We start from the raw sequence: 21,593 nt of genomic DNA, 5'->3' as shown, positions 1-21,593 counted from the left end.
ACAACTCATAATTAAGCCCCTTTTCCTTCTCTATTTTTGCGCCTGCGTCTCACGCTTGCTTTCACCGTAATGCGTAATTGCGCTTTCACCGCATCCAGCGTTGCCTATTTTTAAGCGATACTTGGTAGTTCGATGGTCAAGGAGAGAATAAATTGTTGGCTGAAGAGATAGGTTGGTGGCAACCTAATATTTCATCATCATATGCTCTCTCTCGATCTCAAACAAAATTTTCATAGATCCGCCAGCCACTTAGGTCCACTTAATTTCCTGATGTCAATTGGTTTTGCGCATTTAGATGAGCTGTATTTTTTTCCGTACAGATTGTTCTTTGTGCCACTGATTGTAGGCTCAAACCAGAACTCAACTCAAAGTTTGTGGGTGATTCTGACAATAGAGCTCAACGAAAGGTAGCATTTTAGATTGAATCACCAAGCTTCTATTTTCGAATTAGCAAAGCATTTACATTAGTCCACCAAATTTATGAGTCTGGGAAAGGATTCCGCCTGTCTGGGCTCTTTTTCAGAGGGGAAGTGCACATGGCACTGCCGTATTGTGGGTGGCGCTTGCTTTTAGTGCATAGGCTGTCACCGACTGTAGTTCTGCTCCTTCCAGAAAACGAATGTTTCGAGAATAAAATTGCGGCAGAACCTAGCTCACGACGATTTTCGATGGTAACACATTGAGCATTGGATGAATGTATCGACACAACGTATTTGTATACCATCTAAACAAGCTATATATGAGGTGTTTACTGCAGCCTGATTTCCCTTATCCAATTGCTTCAGAATACTCGTCACCATCTAGTGCCACCACCGCGAAGCCTTTGCGTGGCCACCGAAATGCATGACGCGCCGATGCGTGTGCACGCAGAAAAACGTGTCATTCGGCAACCGGGCCCCTCTCGCGCGCTTCTTTCTGGACACGCGGCGCCATGTAGTAGCACTGCCGAGAAGGGCACGCCTGGCCTCCAAGACGACAAATGTGGCAAGCCGGTGGCTGCGAGCGCTGAGAATTGATTCCTCGCTTGTCACACACTCAGAGACACATACTAATTGATCTAAGCTGGCGTGAAGCTCATTGAAGAGCAGCAAATACCCAGTGCATTAAGGACGTCACTCGCTAAAGCCTTGGCGTGAAAGGCATTCATTGAAAAGTGGTATACATATACGGAATGCATTTGTGGTGCAGACTTCTAATGCGTAAGATAGCTGTACTTTAGGAACCCTTGAAGAGTAGGTTCGATTCCGCTCAGAGTTGGACGTATCTAAGGTATCTTCTTCGTAATTTTAGACAGGCACATTCCCAGTGGCTCATAGTTACCCAAGTTGGCTTCAAGTACAATCATTCAATGGCGGTGCACCCTTACTGGCACATGCCCTGTCACTGAAGTTTGCATCCAAGAGGCTCATTGGAGACCGGCACAGACCCACTGACACATAACGAGTGCTCTAAGCTGGCTTCAGAGTTTCTTCGAACAACGCGGTACCTACCCAGTTTCGCGTCTACAGTGACCCTTGTCGGCGTGAAAGAGGTTTTTGAAGAGTGGCACGTATGTGCACATTGCCGCATACTCTGTGAACAAATTTGGTCCGATATTTGGTTTCGAACCCTGTTACCTCTGCAAGGTAGCGCGTTGCGCCAACCCTTTCACGACTGACTACGCAGTGGCCGAGGTAGCCGGGAAAATAGCTGGATACAATCATGCAGATATACCTACATACAAACATAGATCCATTGATAGATAGCCCCAGAAAAGTGCGCGAAACATCTTTAGAATGCTAACGGATTAATAACTTTTTGAAATGTTACCCACTTCTAATGACTTCCTTAAGGACAGCAGCCCAACGCTTTAGTGCACAGGGTACGTGCCGTTTTTCAATGTACATCTTACACGCCGACGCTTTAGCGAGCTATGACATGAACACACTGCATATGCACCGCGCTTCAACGAGGGTCTCGCCATTGTGGGTCTCTGAGTATGTGCGTTTTTGTGTCCGGCCAGAGAGGGATCAACTCGCACCGTTCGCACGCACTGGCGCACCACACGCCAAGACGGCCCAGTGCGGGCTTCTCGGCAGGGCTACGATTTGGCCCAGCGCGTCCGGCATTGAGCGCGATGCAGCTGCCCTGCTGAGACATGATGCGTTTCTGAGTGCCTGCACCGGTACGCAATGCATTTCGGGGGCGACGCGCTGGCTTTGTGGCGGCATCGCTAGATGGCGACGAGTGTTCATTGAGAACTCCGGGAGAGGGACCCCGCTGGAGTACACACCTCACGCATAAGACGTTTCCGTGGTGTCAAGACGGCATGTTACTTTATTGCTTCAATGCTAAGCGTATTAGCGTCGACAGTCATCTTGAGATTAGCTCTGCCGAATTATCAACCCCAAACATCCCTCGCAGCGTAGAAGAAGAAATTTCTACAACGCATCTACGTAAAATCCCGGTCACTCTGGTGACCACAAAAAATTTAGAGCGGTGTCTATTGTTGACTCTTGTAGTGACTGTGCACAGCTGATTTTTCCTGTGATGATTAATTTCTGACGAATGAAGAGGCAGCTATCTTTGAGTTGGAAGTGCGGTTTCGCGAAGGCTGTACTGGATTATAGAAGCACAAGTACAGCTTGTCCATAAACTTTCCGTTTATTCGATTACAATAGCGCAGACACAGGCCTATGACGGGATCAAACACATATCAGCTCCTCGCCTTTATGGTATAATGGCACGGTACGTTCTCTTCTATTATTGTGATAGCAATTATATGTACACTCCAGGCGCATTTCTGCCATCGGCGTCGCCGTCACCGTGAGGTTCCGTATAAAGTTCGCGGGCAATAAAATTGTCGCCGCGCGCCGCATGCTCTATGTGCGAGTGAAACCGTGCGACGCCGAGCCGGCGATCGCGGCCTAATCTTGCGCACGCAAGGGCGGGAAGCGGGTAGGAAGCGCTACGTCTTCCAGTCGCGCGCAACGCTCCGGAGGGAGAAAGGTAGGGGGTGGGGGTGGGGTGTGACTGCGCACCGCCCGAGCGCCCGCGAAGCCACAAGGCTCTGTGAGGGAGGGTAGGGAGGGGGGGGGGGAGGCCGCGTTCTGCGCCACTCGCGCATTGGCTAGCTATGGCTTGAGTGTGCGAAGGCTGTATCTCTACGCTCTGTTTTGGCGGCTTAGATCGCGTTGATGCGAGCGGCAGGGACGGAGGTGAATTCGCTCGCTGCTGCCGCGCTTACTCACTACTGAGTTTTGACAGCGTGCGGTCATCGAGTGACATGCGTTCATGTTTGCTTATGAGCGCATGACAGCATGCTTGTTAATTTAGTTAGGATGCCTGTGTTTGCAACTTTATACGGCCAACAAACTACTATCCTTACTTCGAATAGCTGTCCACTAGTTTGCTATCCCCATCGATGCTTCGCCTTTCGGGCGAAACTGGGACTTTGTTGGACTCTGCGAAATCACAACCACCCACACAATGTACGAGTACACCTAAGATCTTCCTGGCGCTTTGGCACTAGCGCATCGTCTACCTATGGCTTCAGTTGGCAATGGCCGTCTCAAACTGAACAAATCTAGAACCGCCTAAGGTTGCCAGAAATAAATGTGACGCCTCCTTTTGTTACTCTATAGCTTAGGCGGTAGCCCCCGCACATATTTGAAACTCCGACGGCTGGTGCTTTTTCTGGTCTCACAGTTCCGGGACGTAAGGTTCCTGAGTAATTGCCTGAAGCACAGCTGCCGATTGCAAGACTAGGTACGATACGGTTGAAATATAACTCAAAACCAAGTACACTTTTTAGCTGAATAGCTGCAGTCGGGCGTCGAATGCACTTCAATGCGCTTACTTTTGGAAAGTCTGGACTGAGGCCGGAAGCACTTAGAACGTCCATCTCCTCAGTGAAGCCAAAATACCATTGAAATGATTATTTCATTGTTTGGTAGGTGCCCAATGAGCGGCTTTGGAGCGTAAACAGCGATATCGTCTAGGTTCGTAAGAGCGATGTTTCTCTTCTGGCATCCAACAGCATGCCTGACGAACCTCCAACACCTGGAGCGTTACAGAGAAAAAACGGGAACCGACAAAATAGTCATACGCCAAAAGCAGCCACGCGTTTTTGGTGTGGTCCATCATGTTTTAATCTTAGGGGAAGGAAACTCCAACTCTGGCGGCATTGAAGCCGTCCGGTAGCATTCAAGGCTCATCGGAAACTTTTCCTCCTCCCAAGTCTACGTCCTACGGGACGCCTGTTGTTTAATTGATATTGCGCTACTGAGGGATGGGCCATGACGTTGCGTTGTCTAACACTGGCAGGGTCATATTTCGTACATTCACGCAAGTACCCAAGCTACAATGCTGCCATTCGTCTCTCTCGTATGTCAGCCTAACCTTAATTGCTATAGACACTGGGGAATGTCGGAGGGCACCGCCACTTGCCGGCAGGATAGTGCGGCCAGTGGCTGTAGTAAGACCAATGGCGGGCGATGCTGCCGATGGCGCGAACGTGGGAAGGGCAGGCATGGTTTTTCCAGTGATTTCGCACTGTTTTTTCCAAGGCCCGAGGAAATGTAAAACGCATTTTCTTGGGTCCACTTTTGAGCAAGGTCGCTGCTTGCACGATGTAGGTCACATTCATAACATCTTGTAGTACAAAGCAGAATAGGAGTCGAAATGGCGCTGCGAAGGTTCTGCGCGAACAATTCTCGCCGCGGAAAACTAGGACGCAGAAATAAGTTTAGGTAACAACGTCGCTATTCCCACTCCTCCAGCAAATTGTCAGTTTGTTGTGCGCGCTAACATTGTCGTGTATTTAGTGCATGCAGGTTAGCGAAGCAGCGTAAATCACGGACAAAGGGAGACCTATACGTGCTCCGTTATTTATTTCTTGCACTGTTTCGCCGATTGCACATTTTTCTGTGCGTTACCGCTTTCCGTCCTGTTTCTTTCTGCTGTGCTTCAGCGATCCCAATGTATTAGCAACTGGGTCCGGCATTTTGGAGCGATGCCTTTCCGGTAATAGTGCCTTTTCGCGCTTATAGCGCTTTGTCAGTGGTCAGAGCGATGGTCCGCTCGCGTTATCAACGGGATCAGCCGGCCGTGAGCGGTGGATGTTAGGACTAGTATAGAATAAGTCATAGGGCATCGCTACAAAATCGTGGCCTAGCACAATCTTCAGTATTGGTCTATTTCGCACATCTTGACGAGACGAGAACTGTCATCGCCAGTCATTGTAAGTGCAGGGCCAGCTTGGAAGGCGACTGTAAACACACCACTGCAATTTTCCGTCGACGCAGCCCAACACAGAGTCGTGTACCAGTCGCAGTCAGAACTAGGCAGCACCAGGAGAGAATATATACCTCAAATAAAAAAATAGACTGAGCCAGTCAGTAGTTTGCCACCTGTGTCCAAGCTCCAGAGCCATCCCACCTACGGAGGCCGAAACGCACAAGTTACTTATATCGCAGAGCTCGTGTGAATCAAGGGAACCCTTATGGTGTTAGAACAAATAGTGAAAGGAACAGCAGTGTCGTAAATGTCAGTATCGTTGTCAGGAGACTGACTGCACGTATCTAGGCTTTCCGCCGTTGGATCTGGTCAGGCCGCGATGGAAACCGATGCGACTCAATGGTCTGCGCCGCTTCAAGTATGCTTGAATAGCTGTTTGTGCCCCCCAAAAGGCCACACTTTTTTTCGGAATTGGTTCGAAGGGGCACTTTGGCAGTGCAGAACATAAAGAACGACACAGCTCAGTACAATACCATGAAGCCGCCACCGGGTATCCACATCTCATTAGCACATGGCCCGTACGCGGGAAAGAACAAAAAAAGCCATAATTTCTTTTATCAGTAATGCTCTGATGAACTAACTGCCACTGTTTAATATCAAAGCGGCGTACATCGTAATTTGCTCGTCGGTAATATATCGAAAACCACACGTATTAAAAAAATGCAATCGTGTGAGGGTTTGATGCTTGTTTCGCAAAACCACAATGGGACCAAACACACACCACCATCTGAGTTGCTGTGCACTCTAAGCCCATTCTAGGACGTGAGTATTATTAGGACTGCAGTTGCAATACTTCACAAGATAAAGCGAAATGCAACGTTAAGCTTTCCCTCATCCTGAATACCATCCATCATTCGGGAAACAGAACAGGACAATCACATCGCACATGTGTTTCCTGCATAAAACGATATGTCAATCTGACGGTCACGAGAAGCTACCAAGCAATGCCTATTTTTGTTTCTTACTAGAACAAATGCGCGCACAGCAGTTTCTTCCCACCTGGATATATATTGTGTTTTAGTGAGTCATTTTCATGTAATACATGTAAGCTATCCCTGAGAAAATGAAGAGCTATTTTCCGGAAGGTTTTATATGGTAGTCAGGTTATGAAGGCATGTAAGTATAGTTTTTCAGGAAGAAGACATTTCAGCTTATGTCATCTAAATATGAAACTAGTAAGCTCGTTATGGCTATTCGCCTGTGTTATGTGCTTGCACGGTAAGTACTGATTTTGCATAGTTCTTCAAAGATGCACCGGAGAGGAAACTTTAACATACCTTTTCTTCTAGGTTTGAGAGGTGACGATTGGCCTCTGCCAACGTCCTGCTTTATCTCTATACTTCACGCAAGCCACCCTAACCATGTCTACATGCCCGCTCTAATCTAAGCGTGTGCTTTTCATTTCTCACACACATTAGTTTCACTAGAAAATGTTAGTTGTTTTATGTGCCACGTTGATACAACCTTTGCATGTGACCCTGTTTTGTGTACAAACAGTTTCAAGCTCAGATATTTAAGAATTAGGCAAACTAATCGATGTCCCTTAATTATGGAATCACTAGTCAAATCCAGTATAACTTCATTTAATTAGACATTTTCACTCTAGCAGAGACGCATATTCACGTACTACAAAATCGTGCACATCACACGCAATGAGGGTATTGACGTTAGCTAAGCATATTGCAGATGGGTGGCTATGCACCATTGATAGGGAATCTGCAAAGCGTTATTCGATTGACCAATGGGTATGTGTAAATCCGGTATTTTTGTGTGGGATGTGAGTATGCTCAACTAGAATCAGCGCAGGTGCTCGTGTGTGTGACTGCAGCAGCAAGACTACGACGACAACAAACATGACTGCGTGATTTCTGTGAACGATCAAATAATGTGGACGATCGGCATGGAGGTTTACGATGGGTGAGAAACACAGAAACTAAATGGTCACAGAACACTGCACATGGTATCACTTGGAGGACACAAACGAGTGATTACACGGTGATACTGTAACACAGCATGAAATCCATGTCCTTTTATAGCCATTCGGACAATTCGCGCGATCTAGCTGCTCGACTTGAGCGAGCTGTGAATGACGCTGGCATATGTGATTCAATGCAGCGTTAGCGAACTCGGGCACGCTTTGCAACAGGAAATAGCCGGTCTTGTTTGATAAAATGGCCTGGTGATGACGTGAAAGGTCATGAAAGACGGTTATGAGCTTCAAAAAGAACGAGGATGCAGCGCGTTGGCGCTCGGAAATCAACGCTCGTGGGAAACATTTTTTATATCGCTCTTTAAACGGATGAAACCGCCCCGTGTTCTGCTTCTGAGATGCCGGGATCTCTTTGCGCGTCCCACGCGGCTCGAGCGCAGGTAACAGGCGAGTGCAAGAAGCGAGAGTCGGATTGCAAAGCTGGAATGACGATGCAATAACCATCACAGCACCACGAACACGAGCATATAGCCATCGGGCCAAGGTAGGCAACTTGGTCCACTGGGTCAGCTTAAGTTCTTGTGGTTTTAATATCATGCAATGTATGTATGCTTGTCATTACGTTAATAGAAATCATGTCATGGATTTACATTCAGACATGCCATGATATGCATTCATTTCATTGATGCCAGTCACGGTATACCGTGACAGCATGTCATGACACGCATCTGTCGAAAATATTCAGTTAAAGAAATGCAGGTCGTGTCACTCAATTCATTATTGTCATCTCATTATGACATTCATGTCATGACATGCATGGCATATATTTCAAGACCAGATTGTCATTATTGCCAGTTCCATTTTTAACATGTGCCAGTTTATTCATGACATGAATAAAATTACATGGCATGACGTGTGTCACATGAATGACAAATCTGATTGTTATGACGTGATTGTCATGAATGACAAACATGACATGAGTTGATGGTGTCATGGTTGTTTAAGTTGTATATATCAGGATATGTGGGCGGAAATATGCGTCGTGAGAAGACAAGAATTACATCCCGTGATATTCTCATGCATGTGTTGTCATTATTGTCTTGTAATGCCGCACATTCCAGCAATCTATGGTATTCATGTCATGACACGCATGTCATTGCTGTGATGACATTTCTATCACGTAATTTATGTCTGCTCATGCACACAAGTCATGATATTCACATTGAGTTCAATAAACGACCAAACGACATCATGTCATTCATACCATTCATGCCATAGCATACATGCTATGACAAGCATATGATGTCATTGATGCATGACATAACATGTCCATATATGTCTTGTCATTCATGTCATGACGCACCAGACGTCTGGCACAGGTGCCATGCCATGTCATTCATGGCATGGCACGCCCTTCCTTCCCGTCATATCATCCATGTCAGTCCATGCATGCATGCCATTCACATCGTGATATATGTGGAGTTCAGGTAACAACCATGATGACTTCATGTCACTCATACCATTTTCGTGAAATATTTCACGCCATTGATGTCAATAAATGCCATTCATGTATTCGTGCATGTAAAGCCCTGTATGACCATTCTTATGTACATCCAGTTAAAGAAATAAGCACCACAGTATCACGACATAGGAGGCTAGATAAATAAATAGATAGATAGATCATTATCATCATCACCAGCAGCAGCCTATTTTTCAGTTCCCTGCAGGACGAAGGCCTCTCCCTGCTATCCACAATTACCCCTGTCTTGCACTAACTGATTGCCATTTCGACCTGCAAATTTCCTAATTTCATCACCCCACTTAGGTTTCTGCCGTCCTCAACTGCACTTCCCTTCTCTTGGCACCCATTCTGAAACTCTAATGGGCCACCGGTTATCTACCTTACGCATTACATGGCCTGCCAGCTCCATTTTTTCTCTTAATATAAATTAGAATATCCGCTAAGCCCGTTTGCTCTCTGATACACACTGCTTTCTTCCGGTCTCTTAACGTTAGGCCTAACATTTTTTGTTCCATCGCTCTCTGTATGGTCCTTAACTTGTTCTCGAGCTTCTTTGTTAACCTCCAAGTTTCTGCCCGATATAGTAGCAATGGTAGAATGCAATGATTGTACATTTTCATTTTTCAACGACAGTGATAAGCTCCCGGTCCGGATTTCGCAATGGCTGTCCGTATGCACTCCAACCCATTTTTATTCTTCTGTAAGTTTCCTTCGCATCACCAGGGTCCCCTATGAGTAATTGACCGAGATAAACGTACTCCTGTGATGACTCTAGAAGCTGAATGGTAATCCTGAATTCTTGTTCTCTTTCGAGGCTGTTGAACATTATCTTTGTATTCTGCATGTTCATTTTCAACCCTACTCTTATGCTTTCTCAGTTTAAGGTCCTCAATCATTTGTTGAAATCCGGTTTAGGTGTCGCTGAACAGGACAATGCCACCCGAAAACGGAAGGTTCTACAGATATTCGCCTTTGATTCTGACTCCTAAGCCCGCCCAGTATAATGGCTTGAATACTTCTAAGCATGCAGTGAATTGCATTGGAGAGATTGTGTCTCCTGCCTGACCCCTTTTGCCAAGATATTCACGTATGCCTCCTGTACTCCTTTATTACACAATGACTCTATGACTGCTGGTATCTCTACTGAATCAAATATAATTTCATATTCTTGGAAAGCCATAGAGAAGTTGATTGTACTCCGCAGATTTTTCGATTACCTGATTGATAACATGGATGTTATCCATTGTAGGATATCCCTTCCTGAAGCCAGCCAGTTCTCTTGGTTGTTTGTAGTTAAGTATTGCCCTGACTCTATTGGAAATTAACTTGGTGAATACTTGATACAATACTGACAACAACCTAATGGGTCTATAATTTTTAAATTCTCTAAGGTCTACTTTCTTATGGATAAGCATAATGGTGGCATTCTTCCAGTTCTCTGGCACACTTGGCATTGGGTATAAAGGGCCGCAAGCTTTTCGAGCACGATATCTTCTCTATAAAGGAGATTTATTGAGATTAGTAGCGAAAGCCGGTTGTAGCATGCACCGAGCACAGTCCCCTAGCTCAAGCCTCTGCTGCGCGCTTGATGCTGCCGATGCTGCTGACTCTGCGCCGACGTTAGTTATCGTCCTTACCATGGCCCCGCGCAAATTAAGGAGCCATCCTGGGGACTTAGTTTTCTGGAAGGACGGTAGAATGATGATAAGGCGTGAGACGCTGAACATGAACTACTTCGCGGTTACGACGTCGCATGTCAGACGGCGGCGTGAGCGGCTCAACCAGGTAATTACCGGATGTTCTCTCGAGAACGCGGTATGGTCCGTCGTACTTCGGAAGGAGTTTTGAAGCGACCCCAGGCGTGCGGTGCGGCGCTAACAACCAGACGAGGGCGCCCTGAAGAAAAGTGGGAGTCGAGGTCTGGGCGTCGTGAACGGCTTTTTGGCGCTTCTGGTCATCCGAGGTGAAACGGCGGCCAAGCTGGCGACATTCTTCGGCGTGTCTGGCGGCTTCCCAGATCGGCAGGCATTCGGAAGCTGGAAGATAGGTGTGTAATACATTCGGAAGATCGGCAGGCCTTACACCTCCGTCGTTTATTAAGTCGACTGTTATTCCATCTTCTCCATTCGCTTTTCCCCGGGTAATGTTTTGCAAGGCCCTTCTAAATTCATCGCTAGATATAGAAGGAGCCTCTGTATCCTGTTCATCACTACTTCGAATGAAAGTAGCTTGGCTGCTTTGGACACTGCACATGCCAGTATATAATTCTTCCGCTGCTTTACTATGTAATCGAAATTGCTGATGATATTACCCTGCTTACCTTTCAGTTCGTACATCTGGCCTTGCCCTAAGCCAAGTTTTCGTCTCACTGATTTCATGCTGGGTCCATTTTTTACGGCTTCTTCAATCTTTCCTACATTTTAGTTTCAAATATCCCTTACTTTCTTCTTGGTGATCAGTTTTGACAGTTCAGCGAACGACACCCAATGGAGGCAAAACGAATGAAATAGATTTCATACTCTCTGCTGATCCCTGCATAGTTCAGGATGTAAATGTGCTAAGTAGTGTAAAGTGCAGTGACCATAGGTTGGTGAGCTCTAGTATTTCTTTCAATTTGAAGAGAGAAAGAGTAAAATTAGCCGAAAAGAAACAGGCCAACCTCGACGCAGTAAGGGTAAGCAGGCCAATTTAGGCAAGTGCTCACAAACCAAAATGCCGCTTTAGAAGAGGAAGACAACATAGAAATAATGAATGAAACCGTAGCTAGAGTGTACTAGAACAATTCTAGGTCACACTACCGTAGCCAAGATGATTTCAGAAGCAGCGATTTATGTAGAAGTTAAGGCACCAAGGCAACCAGTAGGTAAGCTCTCCCAGGTAGCAAAAGACGTAATAAGGAAACTACAAAGCATGAAAATTTCCAACTCAAGAAATCAATAGACAGATAGATAGATATATAGATAGATAGATATATAGATATACTCAAAGTCCCTGAAGTTCGCAAAGAATGCTTCGCTTTAAAAATCTGTAAAATGCTGTGCTGTTTTTCATCTGTGAAGTCTGATGCAAACATTCAAGCATACTGTACACTCCCCACTACAGTAAGGCTAGAACGGAGGCTATAAAATGAAACAATGAACTTCATTCTAGTGGCAGTCAATGCTAAAACCTTATGAAGCTAATATTAGTTCGCGTATTATTTCAGCCTCATTTCACGCAAGGAAACAAAGTCGGTGCATGGAGCCGCCAGTCGCTGGCTCCTGTCGAAATTTTGTTGTCGCCTGGTATTACGATTATAGGAAACAATACTGCAAAATTTTCCTCTATGGAGGCTGTGGCGGCAACGAAAACAAGTTCTCCTCTGAAATGAGCTGCCAGCAAGTGTGCCTGCGTGAGTAGACAGTTTTCGTTTCTATAGTACTTGCTGTCTATGTAATGATTTGTGCAGTCAGAAATGGCTCCAGTAAGTCAAGGATATCATATGTGGTGAACGGCTGAGAACATAACAAATCTTTCTCTTGCATAGGTCTGGCACCAAATTATTTTCTTATCTTTGTGTGCATGACTTATTGTAATCAAATATCTAAAAGCTTTATAACAGCCATCTGAACGTTTAGCTAGCTTTTTGAATAAAGAAGGTAAGCTCACACTATTGATACAGAACAGCCACCACAGTGTGGCTGCATTGAGGAGAAGGAAGACGACGTGTTCCCTCTTCTTATAGCGTCGCAATTTTGGCCTCCGTTAGCTTCCATCTAAAGAAATTGTAAATGGCCTTGGGCATCAGCTACACGTAACACTATTTCATTCCTTAAGATCTACTCTTTACACAAGTGTTGGCGAGCATGATAGAATAAGAGTGCGCCGATTGATTGGTTCTGACTTTTGCATAGTTTTCAACTGTTTTACGTTGTCGACGCTTCAATCTGATCTGTTCGCGTGCAAAGGCAGCATGATAATTGGCAAATTTCTCTGTCAAGTCGCGCACTTGGTAAAAGCGGGACGCCAATGTCTTGGGTAATCACTGCCTTGCCGCACTTCATGACTGCTCGATTGTGCGTGTTCGGCAGTCAGCGTCGTGTCTGATTCGACGAGTACAATTATTCAATTCGGTGTGAACAGCGATCCGCAAGAGACGCCGGTCCGTTGTATAGGCAAACCTCCCACTACAGGGATGAAGGTACTCGTAGAGTTACTCCCCTTGTTTAGCTTCACAGTGTCGTCGTTTAGACCACCGGACAAGGCTGGTCCAATTGCACGCCATAATTGTGATCAAAGGGTCAGTTATCAGTAGGATACGATCTGGTGCAATATTTTTAAAAGCCGTGCTCTACATCAGCGCAAAAAGTGCACGTGACAACCGTTTACCCTGTATTATACAGTAATATATCCTCATTCGATTGCATAGTAAATCTTAAGGCATTTTGAAGAGAGAAAGAGTCGATAAGCAATCATGTTGCAAGTACAACGCTCAAACCGGCAAGAGAAACAATCATATTGTCTGTTTTTCTTCGTGTCACTAAAACCAGGGTGGCGTTTCTACACTAAGGCTAAATTGCTCATTTATCCTCTTCGTGTAATTACAAACTAGGAAGTGCAAAGGTCAATGATGGATCCTTCTGTACTGCCTCCTCCTTTCGCGAGAGACATTGCGAACGTTCACTTTTTATTAGAATTTAACCCATTCATTGACTCATCAATCACTTTCTCTCAAACAAACAAAACATAAATCCCAAGTCACATTAAGCCCACGCCTGAATTATTGAGAAAAATGCGAACGAAAGAACCTTCTTACCGATGTTGAGGTCTCAGCCGTTCTCAGAGATGAACAGAAGTGAAAAGAATGATGTGTAGTGAGCAGCACTTCAAAAAAGCAGCGTAATGATTTACTATATCGAACCACCTGTATGTACACATAAAATTTTTCTGCTATATTATCCATCTTTCTTCTTTATTGCTATTCAAATTACCGTCATCGGCTTCCCTAAGCACAAAAGTGCCTGGCGACAGTTGTGTGGGATTTTCAGTACATTTTCTATAGGGTGCTTATGTAGTATTGTTTACCAGGCCACTGACTGCAGACACGTCTTCAAGAAGTCTATTGATGCGTCCTCGTTTCAAATCTGTATCAAATAACTTTTATTTGAAGAGGCAGATACTATTACCCTTGAAATTTTATGGCACTTCTAACGGTGATATGTCTGATTTCAGTTACTTGATGTTGATGTCTGCTTTCAGTTACTTTACGCAAAATCTTTCACTATGGTCCTAGTGCAATTTTGGGGGATTGTTTTATTTTTATTGAATTCCTGAAAAGTTTATACAATTGCCACATTTGAGGCATGTTCGCTGTTCACATGTTTTCAGCGGAAAAGGTTCCAAAACGATACTGTGGTGCTCAGCCAATACTTTCGCCATGCGCCGGCGGTACGCAGGATTGGTATTTTCATCCTCATCGAAGGATCTGCCTCCCATATCCTACTGGTCGCTGCGGAAAAAAAGAAAACAACACGTTTAAATCATGTGTTGAATGCATGAACAGATGCACTGGTAAGTATTCAATTTTCATGGCACAGATTAGTAACTTGAGAGCACATTAGTAACTTTGGTGTCTATAACCATGCGTTTCTAGGAAAACGATGACCGATACGCAAAACAGCTATGCGAGTGCGCTTCCACTGTACATTTACCTTTCGACGTGTGGGCATCTCAAGAAATAGTGCAATTTGAGCACTATTTCTTGAGATGCGAGATGGCGGCATGCTTGGATGGCATGTGATTAATAGGCTGTGCTTATTATTTCATTTAGAAAACATTCCCAAACAAGAAAATATAGTTTGAATAATGTGCATTGAATACGTTGTAAAATTCGAACAAAAACCAGCATGTGCTTGAACGAAGCAAAAAGGCTACACTCAGAAAAATAATTCTTCCCATTTCGTTGTTACCACGAGGAGGCTAAGCAGAAATAATTCGCCAACTATCTGTGGAATATTGCCCGCCCGAGTATAATTATGTTGCGTCAAATAGCCTTATCATTTATTAATTTTTGCATTATTACGTCCTTCGAATGTTTGCTTTTTTAGAAACTACTTGAGCAGACAGATGGAGCGCTGACACTCCTTTAACTAATTAAATCAGTGGTTCGCTAACTGAAACTTCTTTTACTGGCGTAAATGCAGTTCACTGGGTCTCATTTGCCTAGTATATTTAAAGGCGTAATGCCACTTTCATAAAATTCCCTCTTCAAATGAGCAATTCCTTGTTTATTGGTAATGGCCGACAAAGCATGCCGTTGTCCCTACCTATTCTCGGGAAGGCCAATGCTAAACGAAGATTGGTGCGTGGCGGAGGTGTTAAGCCCAGGCGAGAACAAAGATGTGTGTTCTAGTGTTTCTGGTTGGAGTAACGAGCTACCTGAGATTCGCGGTGGCAGTTGAAGTAATTACGCTCGAATATGATAGATCGCGATGGTCAAGACGCTACAGTAACTTTATATTTTGTACAGAAAAGATGTCTCGCCTCCGTCGACAACTCAAAAGTGTTGAGCGAAAACAAACGTTGTCGGCAATTACATGCCAGGGACCTGGTGCCGGCGACAAATCACAGCACATGCAGCTCGTACGCCTAATAATCCAGTTACGTTGATGGTGTATTCTTTCAGCAGGACCAGTTGTGTTATTCTGCTAAATATCTTGCTGAATTATTTGCTGTTTCTTTACACAGTCTCCTCACGTTCTTTATTTTCGTTGATTTTACATACGCATTCAATTCTTATTTCGGATCAGTTTTTGAAACAATAAAAACAGGAAGGAAAACGAACAGAGCGTACGTACGTACGAACAAAGCGGACTTATGAGATACAAGAAAAAGTTATCCTTTGGAAAGAGGTTCTGGAGTCGACATCTCAAGTAATTGTCTGCACTAGTCCATATGTCCTGAACGAAAAATCACATGGATGGTTTGAAGGTATTACTTAATAAAAAAAGTGGTATAATACTTTCCGACGGAGCTATTTAGCTAAACGCCTACCCGGTGTTGGTCATCTCTTTGGAAAATATTATTTATGTTCTGCGTGGTAAGACAAGGTTCTGTCCGAGACAAGCGTGCACATGGACCTTCTTCCTGGTAATTGTTTATATTGAACTTCTTCGATGTCTTTCCCTGCAGATAGAAACTCCGAGAAAGTATGTAAAATGATAAAACAACGGATTTGGTCGAAACAACGAAACCAGAAAAACCAAACAAGGATGGGTAAATTCTAGTAACTAGCCACGTCAGCGGCTCTACCAGACAACAACAGAGACCAAAAATTGTGCCTTTGGTGAGAAAGTACAGGCGTTTTCTTCAGTGTATAAGCAGCGTGAAGATGTGTGCTGTATTTTAATAACACGAATATATCTGACGTGGTCAGTTTCCTGCAAACCATATTATTGGTGGATGGAGCTCCAGATTCCACGACAGGCTATATAAAGATTTATAAAATTCGAGGACGATCATCATAAAATAGACAGCACAATGTGCCAATGGCCTGGATCATATTAAAACACATTGCTGAAATCGCTCTAAGAATGGTGAACGCCGGTTTTAAAAAATAGGTCATTGATAAAATTGAAAAGCATATTTAATTCCACCGCAAAAAAAAACTTCTTGCTGTGTATTGGAACTTGTTGAGAGTGTCTAACTTTATATCATTTTAGGAATTTTTTTTCTGTTCTCAAGTCATTGTGCTTGGCGTTAAGAAAAATGAATAAAAAATAAACGCTTTAAGGATCAATAACTTTAGCACACAAAAATAAATAAACGATTTAGCACACAAAACCTGGTACTTACGCACTTGCGTTCTTGCTCTTTTTTGTTGTTGTTCAAATGGACCAATTGCTGCAGTCTATGAGCAGTTAAGACCCATGTAACGTAGTCGCGGAAGTGACATCGGACGAAATACACTTAGGCCTCGAAAGCAGCATGAGAGAGCAAGCAATCGACTCTCATATATTGTGTGTTTCTAGGTACATGCAAATGCAGCATCGTTTACGTATCAGGAATATATTTTTCTTTCTAGAACTGCTTGACAATTCCTTGCGAAAGTATTGCCACGAAGCATTCAGTGGGGTAACAATGAAACAATATTTAAGCTGCACGTAGATGTTTTCGCAGCTGCTTTCTAGGAACGAAAAACACAAAAAGAACGCATTACAGCACTTGCGTGATTTTGCCTATATTTTACCGCCGGGATTTTTGCACGGCGCGCATCTCACATTACGTGACCCTTCTTCTTCTTCTTTCTGGAGTTTTACGTGCCAAAGCCAGTTATGATTATGAGCCACGCCGTGGTGGAAGGCTCCGGATTAATTTTGACCACCTGGGGTTCTTTAACGTGTACTACGACGCAAGCACACAGGCGTTTTTGCATTTTGCCTCCATCGAAATGCGGCCGGCGCGGCCGGGTTTCGATCCCGCGACCTCGTGCTCAGCAGCGCAACGTTTTAGCTGACTGAGCCACTGCGGCCGGTTACGTGACCCCTCGCACGCTAGGTCGCCTGTATGGGCATGTTTCCGCAGCAACTAGCAGGCGCTGGTGTGGAGCTGTGGTAGAGTAGCTGACTCCCACGCAGAGAGCCCGAGTTCGACTCCAGCGGGTACTGGCGATTGCTGCTTCCTCATTCCTGGCGATAGCAGCGACGAACACCGGCGGCGGCTGCGCACAACATCGCCAACCGGAACGGCCACAGGACTGAGCCCACAACAGCTTACCCTGTAAAAAAGAGTGCCGTAAGGCACACTTCAAGGCCTTCAGAGCGATAATCAAATGTTCCTTGGACACAAAAATCCCAAATGTCTAAAAAATAATAAAAAATTACCTTTTGAAGTGTATACTCACTAATTGCTTAAGGGAGGAAGTAGGGCAAAATCGACTAAAAACGCATTTTTTTAAATTTTACCACGACAATAAGCCAGCATTCTTGGCAAATGTTTCCACCAAGTGGCACCCTAAGATGCGCAATGGAAGATATTTAAAAGAAGGCACCCGACGCGCCTACACCAGTAACTCCGCCTACTCACCGCGCAAGTTTGGGTTATGTGCTCTGGCGTTTCCTTTATAATTAAAGGGCGCCTAAATGTATTTACATATATGAACATTTAGAAATATAGTGTATCTAGCCAAATTAATTCTGTCAGCAGTTCAGTACGGCGCCAAAAGGGCATGATAGTCGCGGCAGTTCGCGCGGGAATATTTGTTTGCGCCCGGGTCCCGCCGATACCACACCCGCATCCTTACCCCGCGTTCTGCTCAGAAAAGGTAGATTTTCTCTGCAACCACTGCAGTTTTCAAATGGTTATTTTTGTGAGTTGTTCCTGAATACCATGGTCCCCTATTGAACCAAACAAAGTGTCTGGTCACCGGAATTTCGATTTTCAATAAAGGTTTCGTTTAAGAAAAAGCCATACAATTTAAGTCCCAGAAAACAAAGATTTTTTTTTTACTAAACCATGGTGAAACCAACAGTCATTGTTTGGTTCAGAAAAACATCCACTGCACGTCCAACAATGACATAAGTTTTGACCTTTGTACCTATGAAGAATTTTTCAAAAAATTTCTTAAAAATAGAAAAACAAGTTTTTTTTAACGGTTCACTATTTTCGCACCAGATTTAAAACACATTTAGTAAATGTCAATTTCGAACAGCCTGGAGAATTTCATTGAGTTTTCATCAAAAATAACAAGAGGCAGTAGTAGCTGAACACCTGGGCATGCTATTCATCGCCCCTTAAGGTAACTACTCAAACAATAAATTTTGCTGGTCACTTTTAAAGGTACATTCATTTGAGACGAAATAACAGGAGGACACCAGTTCTCAGCTATTCGTGGCAAAAATACGTGGGCATTCCAGTTACGTTTACGGATTGCAAACTTGTGCAACAAAAAACGTTGGTATTGCAGTCGCGTTTAGTTAAATGTCTAAAACGACGTTTTCTTTAAAAAATCCATGACGAAATTTACATCTTTTTGCCGCAAGTTTGACGTTGCGTATCGGGAAACTAAGGCGATCCTTGAGAATTCTCTCACAGCGTATATCCCCTACAATCTCATAGGCTTGCCTTTTGTTTAATTGCAATATGTCTTACGTGTCAATCTATTAGGTCAATTTCCATTTAGAGAAAAATTTCTGCCTCTTTGAGCAATAAGCCTGTTTATAACCAATGAAACGTGTATGGCCTTTTCCTTGTCCTAAGGTGAAAAGTATGTAAAAAAGTTGTAGTTTTGAAAGGCGAAGCAATGCGATAAAACGCTTTTATAAATACTGTTTATAACGGCACCTGTTATTGTGAAACGTGTACTGCTGGCCTTCTCCTTGTCTAAGGTAAAAAGTATGCAAAAAATTTAATGAACAGTTACGAATCACGTGGCTGCTGTCTTGTGCGAGAAGACAACATCGGTTAGCCAGTTAAGCATAGATTCGATACTAGAAGTCACGTAACACGCGAAATTTCAATTCAATTTGCATTAAGTTGCGAGCGTATAGCAGATATTTTGAATCGGCTTGGAATTTAGACGCACAGGAATATGGTGAGCCGTCGGCGTTTAACCGACGACAACGAAGGGGCACCAAGGCAGGCGGTGCCGCGAGCTGCGCGCTCGAACCAGAGCTAGGACGAGGGACGTTCGGGCATGCAGCGCTCGGTGATTTCGTCTGTGCTCGATCGACGATGAAAAAAATTGGCTGTGGCTTAACTCAGGGTTGCCTGGGTGTGCGTAACGAGAGGTACGGTTAATCTTATTGTTTAGCTTGTTTCTATCTAAGGTTAAATCTTTATCGTTTAGCTGGCTGGCCATCGGCGTTTAACCGACGACAATGAAGTGGCACCAAGGCACGCGGCTCCGCGCGCTCGAGCCAGAGCGAGAACGAGCAAGGATTGGGTCAGAAGCGTGATATATCTCGAGCAATTATCTTGTCGACTTCCTCCTGTATGACTTGGCACTCATTAGGGAAGACCCGGTAGGGCCGTCGGTGGATGGGGCTGGCGTCGCGGGTTTGTATTCGATGTTTGACAACAGATGTTTGACCCAGTGGCCGGTCATCAAGATCGAAAATATCCCGGTACGAGGTGAGAAGGCAATAAAGTGCGTCCGCATGGTGGGTCGGAAGGTCAGGAGCGATCATTGTCGTGAGTGGTTCTATTACTTGGGTTGTACGGCCCGAACTAGCAGAAGTAGAGGACGCAGTATCACCAGTCAAGGCAGAAATGTGATCGTCGGAAGCCGGGGTCACGGATGCAAGAGATATGCCCAGAGGTAGCACTTGAGGACAGAGGTAGAAATTCACAACAGGAAGAAAGGTGGCATTGTCTTTTTTGCGGACTACCGTGTGGGTGAATGCGACCATCTGCGACAGGAGGACGGTGGCTCTGTGCGACACGACGGAATCGCCGTCGGCGACAGGTTAATTGGGTGAAACGGCTATATAGGTCACGGCTCGGTGAGGTAGGCGAACGTAATCGGTGGCACATAGTCGACTCGGCGTAGGATATCAGGAGGCTCAGCGGCACACGGTAAAAAATTATATAGGGTTTGACGTGCCAGAACCACGATCTGATTATGAGGCACCCCGTAGTGGGGGACTCCGGAAATTTTGACCACCTGGGGTTCTTAAACGTGCACCTAAATCTAAGAAGACGGGTGTTTTCGCATTTCGCCCCCATCGAAATGCGGCCGCCGTGGCCGGGATTCGATCCCACGAACTCGTGCTCAGCAGCCCAACACCATAGCCACTGAGCAACCACGGCGGGTCCTGCACAAGGTAGGGTGAGTTTGACAGCACCCACAGGAGAATGCTCTGATAATTCGTGGTGAACATTAGCCTCTGAAGAATAAACTAAGCAAACTATTCCTTTCGATGAAACATTTGTGTGGTTCATTACTGCTTACAAACCTTTTATTGCGATAGCAATTATACGGACATGCCAAAGCAGATTTCTGCCATCGCCGTGAGGTTCCGTATGACGTCAACGGCGATGAAATCGTCACCGCGCTCCGGACGCTGTATGTGTGAGTGAAATGGTGCGAGGGGCACGAGCTTTCACGGGGAGCGAACGCGCGTCGGAGAGCAAACGGGCGTTCTGCATCGTATTCCCTGAAGGGCTGCAGAATTAAGCGTCTCTTTCCTCCTTTACAATCCCCATATATATATATATATATATATATATACAGCCAGAGCGACTTCCTCTGTCCCGCGAAAGGCCGTGGGGGGACGGGAGGGAGGGAGGGAGGGGAGGCGACGTTTAGCTGTGGCACCAAATGCGTATTTATATAAAAAAATTGTCGCAGTTTCACCTGAAAGGCGAAGCATCAATTGCGATAGCAAATTTGTAGAGAGCTATACGGAGTAATGATATTAGCTTTATCAGCTGTATAACTTGGACATGCGGCAGCACCGGCAACACGCAGAACTATTGTCGACGCCGTCGGCGTTTGGCCCGCGTTCGCTCAAAATGCGTGCGGCGTTGGTGACTGTTGCCGGAGCCTCTGATATAAATAAGCACTTGGTGCCGCAGCTAAACGTGGCCTCCATTCCCCCCCTCCCCCACGGCCTCTCACGCGTCAGAAGAAGGCGCGTTTGCTCTACATATATGGTGATAGTAAAGGAGGAAAGAGACGCCTACTTCTGCAGCCCTTAAGCGAGCACGGCGCAGAACGCGCGTTTGTTCTCCGCCGTGCGCTCACTCCCCGTGAAAGCGCGCGCCCCTCGCGCCCTTTCACTCGCACATACAGCGTTCGGTGCGCGGCGACGATTTCATCTCCATTGACGTCATACGGAACCTCACGGCGACGGCGACGGCGACGACGACGGTGACGCCAATGGC

At 45.2% G+C, this 21,593-nt stretch overlaps 1 protein-coding gene and 1 long non-coding RNA gene across 5 annotated transcripts in view; one reads left to right on the top strand and one right to left on the bottom strand.

The window, feature by feature from the left end:
* The first annotated feature begins 6,274 nt into the window (after nt 1–6,274).
* The window catches only part of LOC119459462 (papilin-like), a 32,024-nt gene continuing 16,705 nt past the window's right edge, over nt 6,275–21,593 (top strand). The window contains exons 1-5 of one of the 4 annotated variants that reach the window (XR_007467782.1): nt 6,285–6,495; nt 11,935–12,120; nt 14,097–14,279; nt 15,900–16,053; nt 16,792–17,336. Coding sequence is in view for 2 of the 4 variants with exons in the window: in XM_049670543.1 (XP_049526500.1) it covers nt 6,384–6,495; nt 11,935–12,120; nt 14,097–14,279 (481 nt within the window). In the remaining 2 variants the exon portion in view is untranslated. The other 3 variants (XR_005193616.2, XM_049670544.1, XM_049670543.1) reach the window with 3 other exon arrangements.
* The window catches only part of LOC125946690 (uncharacterized), a 42,752-nt gene continuing 35,293 nt past the window's right edge, over nt 14,135–21,593 (bottom strand). The window contains exon 3 of the long non-coding RNA XR_007467783.1: nt 14,135–14,217. This is a non-coding gene — a long non-coding RNA (uncharacterized LOC125946690). The remainder of the gene's footprint in view (nt 14,218–21,593) is intronic.

The sequence above is a fragment of the Dermacentor silvarum genome, chromosome 7 (assembly GCF_013339745.2).
Source record: "Dermacentor silvarum isolate Dsil-2018 chromosome 7, BIME_Dsil_1.4, whole genome shotgun sequence".
In the NCBI taxonomy this organism is placed as follows: domain Eukaryota; kingdom Metazoa; phylum Arthropoda; class Arachnida; order Ixodida; family Ixodidae; genus Dermacentor; species Dermacentor silvarum.
This window is presented reverse-complemented; position numbering and strand designations above follow the sequence as displayed.